This window comes from Rosa rugosa, chromosome 6 (genome assembly GCF_958449725.1).
Source record: "Rosa rugosa chromosome 6, drRosRugo1.1, whole genome shotgun sequence".
In the NCBI taxonomy this organism is placed as follows: Eukaryota; Viridiplantae; Streptophyta; class Magnoliopsida; order Rosales; family Rosaceae; genus Rosa; species Rosa rugosa.
In genome coordinates this window covers 10,829,528-10,834,818 of record NC_084825.1, presented here as the reverse complement: position 1 = coordinate 10,834,818, position 5,291 = coordinate 10,829,528, and the positions used below count along the sequence as shown (strand labels likewise).

Genomic DNA, 5,291 nt, shown 5'->3' with positions numbered 1-5,291 from the left:
ATCATGAACAATTAAGCTTGAATCAATCAAGTCTAAATGTGATTGATAATTCCATATTGTACATCATCGATAGATATGTGAATGGTTTAATTATATCTAGCCTTTGCTCTGTGCCTCTTGGATCTGGGTTGAGATCTTCAAGATTTTTTACATTAACAATTTTGTGTCGGGTCTAATTCGAATTGAGTTATTAAAAACAACTTTCACTTCGCTTACTCGATTGTTTGTAATGAACTCGATTTAATCAGAGTTATATATGTACGTAAGTTTTAATTTAGAGGTAAATGAATACTGTGTTTATGTCTAAAATTATATCGCTGCATACCTTCTCTAACACATAGTAAAGTATGCAACTATGCATGTAAATTGGATGGATAGATAGAGATGACTAAATTATAGGTCTCTGTAAAAACATCGGAGTGCATTTTGTCATCTTCTTGTTATCCTGCAATATGTACAGTATTAATGGAGAGTGGTTGGGATATTAATATAGATGTAACCAGAAACGAAAGTTAAGCTTGCAATGTTTTTTTTTTTTTTTTTTTGAAACGATAGAAATGTTTCTATAAAAGCAAGATTTGCCTAGCAACTATTTCATATTTCATAAATTAAGATGGGTTCAACACAACCAGGAGCCAAAGAACTCCATGCAGTCTGTGTCCCTTTCCCAGCACAAGGCCATGTTAACCCTATGATGCAATTAGCCAAGCTTCTGTACTCCAGGGGATTCTACATAACCTTTGTCAACTCTGAGTTCAACCACCGGCGTTTAATCCGGTCCAAAGGGTCTGACTCCGTCAAGGGACTACCGGACTTCCAATTCGCGACCATACCAGACGGGCTGCCACCTTCAAATAAAGATGCAACCCAAGATGTTCCAACTCTATGCGACTCCATCAGGAAAACATGTCTAGGCCCTTTCAAGGAGCTGGTGACTAAACTCAATTCCTCGTCTGAAGTGCCACAGATTACTTGTATAGTTTCTGACGGGATCATGGGATTTGGGAGGGAAGTTGCTAAGGAACTGGGGATTCCTGGGGTTCAGCTTTGGACTTCTTCTGCTTGTGGCTTCATGGGGTACCTGCAATACGGCGAACTCGTCAAACGAGGCATTGTTCCATTCAAAGGTACTTCATTTCTTTCTGACAGCTGACTGTTGAGCTAAAGGGAAAATGGAAAAGAGATGCATATATAGCACCATCAATTATATAAAATCTAAACTCAAATTAAAGAACAATTTCAAATGTTTTTGTTTATGCTTATTAATTTATTTGGGTATTACATACTCTTACTCCAAGTGTATAGTCAGTATATATGACTTGTCATGTACATTGATTTCTTTTTCTTTTCTTTTTTCTTTTTTCTTTTTTTTGGGTTGGAAACTTTTCCTTATCATGTCATACATGGAAGGTTGAGTGAAACAGATCTAGAGCCACTTGAGAACTAATCAACAGAGACAAGAAAACAGGCACTGTGGAAAAGGAAAAGAAAAGGATCGGAAAACAGCAGCTAGAGATAAACAAGCACCAGTAGAATGACAATATAATATCATTAACAGTTCATATGTTTGAGATTTAGTGCATTAATGAACACATGATCGAGACTGAATATGCAGTCATGTCTTATCGGCACCATTACTACAATAATTCGTAATCACTCTGAGCTAACACCATTGACCTCGATCTTACGTATCCTCTTAATCTAGTGCAGAACTGGATAGGCTTCTCTATATAAGGCTGGCCAATAAGGTTCATTAATTTGCAGCGCTGGATATATAGTCATATTTGGGCATTTGTCATGTAAAATGAGTGGATCTATTGGCCCGCTCTAGATAGGATAGTCCTAAGTTTTGCTCCTTATTCTTGGCTGGTTTTCAATTAAAGCAAGCTGTTCTCACTCTCATATTATCATCTTTGCATGTACCTATTACTTTAGTGTTCTAAAATAATAAAATATAAGTTTTACGACTGAAAACTAAACTGAGAGTATGAATGGTAACCGTCTTGAATTTAGATATCTGCTGTCCAAATTTACTATTATATTTAAACGTAAAACATCAACATTATCTAATCATTTTTGCTTTACATTTCGATCAGATGAAAGTTTCATGCAAGATGGTACACTCGATGAGCCAATTGATTGGATCCCAGGCATGAGGAATATGAGGCTCAAGGACATCCCTAGCTTTATCAGAGTCACTAATGTCAATGATATAATGTTCGACTACTTGAGATCTGAAGCACAACACTGCTTGAAATCCTCTGCAATCATCCTCAACACGTTTGACGAATTGGAGCATGAAGTGTTAGAAGAAATCTCAGCCATGTTTCCCAACATTTACACAATAGGTCCACTTGCTTTGCTTGGTAGGCATGGGCCCGAAAGCAAATTGGTCAAGTCCCTAAGCTCAGGCTTATGGAAAGAAGACGCAAAATGCATCGAATGGCTTGACAAACAGAAACCTGATTCGGTTGTGTATGTGAATTATGGGAGCATAGCTATGATGACAGACCAACATTTGAAAGAATTTGCATGGGGGCTTGCAAATAGCAAGCACCATTTTTTGTGGATTGTCAGGCCTGATGTTGTAAAAGGTGATTCGGTAGTTTTACCCCAAGAATTTTTTGAGGAGATAAAGGATAGGGGTTACGTAACAAGTTGGTGCCCACAGGAGCAAGTGCTAGCACATCCATCAGTTGGGGTTTTTCTAACACATTGTGGTTGGAATTCTACGATTGAAACTATATCGGAGGGCGTGCCTGTACTTTGCTGGCCTTTCCGTTCCGAGCAACTTACGAATTGCCGTTTCCTGTGTACTGATTGGGGAATTGGTATGGAGGTAAACAATGATGTTAAGTGCAATGAGATTGAAGCACTTGTTAAGGAAATGCTGGAAGGGGAGAAAGGCATGAAGATGAGGCAAAAGGCAGAGGAATGGAAGAAGAAAGCAATAGCAGCTACTGACACTGGAGGATCATCGTACAATAATTTTGAGAGACTGATTAAGGTGGCTCTTCAATAAGGAAAATGGATTATTTTATTTTCATGCGTACACCCTTGTGTCTATGAACTATCAGATCAGGGATTATTTTATTTTCATGCGTGGCATTTTCTTTTTAAGTCATATTTGGCTCGGATCTTAATTGTTTGTCAAGATGGGATAGCCCTAAAATGAAAAAAGAGCTAAAATCTGTTTAGTCCCTGTACTTTGCCTCCAACATCATTTCAGTCCCTGACATTTCAATTTCATCCAAAAACTTCCTAATATATCTCAATTTCCCTCCAATAGGTCTCATATGTCCAATTATGCTATTAAAGGCTAAATACTTGTTACTACCCTATGGTTTAAGTCTAAAATCAACTCAATCCCTGGACTTCTAATTTCATAAAAAAAACACCCATGCACTTTCAATTTTGATTCAATCAGTCCAATCCGTTAGTCTTCCATTAAGTGAGTCCATTAACTTGCTGACCTATGGCTTATGTGAGGCTTATATTTTATGAAGTACAGTGATGAGATGGCATGTTTAGTCAGCTTAGAAGTTAGTCCCACTATTAGAAATCTATCAAATAAAAAAATTTCAACAAATAACTTAATCATAACTTGAACCAACAACCTCTTACATATAAGTCACACAACAAACCACTACCACTAATCTCAAAAAGTCATAAACCATCCTTAGATTTTATATTTGTACTATATTCCTTATAATATCAAACAAAAATATTTACTTAAGATATTTGGTTAACCTTAATTTTTATATTAATACTAGGACTAAATATTGTTTACTGCCTGAATTTTTGCTAAAAAAAATAGTTCAGTCCCTCCCTTTTAATTTGACATGTTTACTCCTTCATCTCTCAATTATGAACCAACAGCTCCATTCCGTTACTCTCTATCCAAAAGCTTCGTTAAATAGCTAACGTGACAATCCCTTCCACGCTAAAATGTTTATTATACCTTACTTTCTCTTTTCTTTTTCTTTTTTTAATTAATAGGCTTGGCATGTGATTGATAATTTCATTATGTCGTACTTATTCATATTATATTAGTTACAAATTAGCTAGTTAACTAATTTGATTATGAATTGGGAAGTGGTGGTGCTGCAATTGTGAAGCATTCGGAACCTTATGTGGTGGGGAAAGGAAATTGGTGGACAAGTATGAGGAATGGGGCTCATAGTGATCCTAATAAGATGTTGAGACCGAGTTTTGGAGAGCTTGGGCATTGTTTTCCACTGAAAGGGAGTAGCGGGTTTGGAGGAGCTCGGACTGTTGCTAGTATTTTTTCAGAAGCACTCGAAGATCTACGGCGGTATATAGCCCTTCTATTAACTAACTGACGTGGCACAAAATTAAACACCCACTCAGCGTCATGTAAGCGAGATAGATAGTGAATGTCCAATATATCCTTGTGTTCTTTCTCTCTCCCTTTTTTCTTTTTAATTTCTTTTATTTTTTTTCTTTTGTCCCTACCTTCTTCCTCGTTCATACCAGCCCCTCTCTGTTTTCTCTCTCCCTCAAGTCCAGTTTCAGCCTCTCTTACTCCCCAGACCACTCCCCTCTTATTTCACAGCCCACTTCTCTCTCTCCCACTCAAACCCCACTTTCTCTATCCACATCAAGCCCAAATTTGAAAACTTTTCACTGAAAAAGACAACCTTTTCAGACCTTGAGGTTTCTGGCTCAAATGGTGATTTGGACTCTAGTTCTGGTTCAAATGGTGGTTTTATGGATGGGTTTATCTCTGAAGATTCGTCGACTTGGCATTCTCCTGTGGAAAGTGATGCTTCTAGGAGGACAGTGTTACCAGCTCTGAAATCACCAGATCTGTATCCGGCAGCAAATCAACAGCACCGTAGCCTTCTGCAACGCAACTACTGACAATCATGATCACGCCGCTACCATCTCATATATCTCCAACTCCCTCAAAATCACGATCGTCATCACCGATTTGATCAAGATTGAGTAACGAAGTCTTCTCCTGGGATGTTTTGACGAGCGCGAACTCCAACGATGTCCCGAAAACATTCCAGTTGGTGCTGCTCTTGTCATCTCCATCCTTATCAAAACTGTCCGACAGAGAAAGCATGACGATTCTGGCAGAGGGTGCTAGACTAGCACTGGAGGACTCAGGCCATCTCCAACCGAAATGGCTAAAAATAGCCTTGGGGCTAAATTTTAGCCCTAAATTCTTTACTATTCATCGATGTGACATCAACCGTCTCCAACCCGTCAAGGTTAAACTGTAGCCCTAAAACATTTGAATGTGTTATATATATATATATATA

The 5,291-nt window shown here is 38.0% G+C and overlaps 1 protein-coding gene across 1 annotated transcript; it reads left to right on the top strand.

The window, feature by feature from the left end:
- Positions 1–522: 522 nt before the first annotated feature.
- Positions 523–3,139, top strand: LOC133715672 (linamarin synthase 2-like). Its single transcript, XM_062142275.1, has 2 exons — positions 523–1,127; positions 2,097–3,139. The coding sequence occupies exons 1-2, from the start codon at positions 614–616 to the stop codon at positions 3,020–3,022; spliced, it is 1,440 nt and encodes a 479-aa protein (XP_061998259.1). The 5' UTR covers positions 523–613; the 3' UTR covers positions 3,023–3,139.
- The last annotated feature ends 2,152 nt before the right edge of the window (positions 3,140–5,291 follow it).

Bases quoted from the DNA above. Each gene is read 5' to 3' on its own strand.
- LOC133715672 (XM_062142275.1), top strand. From the start codon at position 614: ATGGGTTCAACACAACCAGGAGCCAAAGAACTCCATGCAGTCTGTGTC. The intron at 1,128-2,096 runs GTACTTCATTTC...CATTTCGATCAG, and splicing joins AGGCATTGTTCCATTCAAAG to ATGAAAGTTTCATGCAAGAT.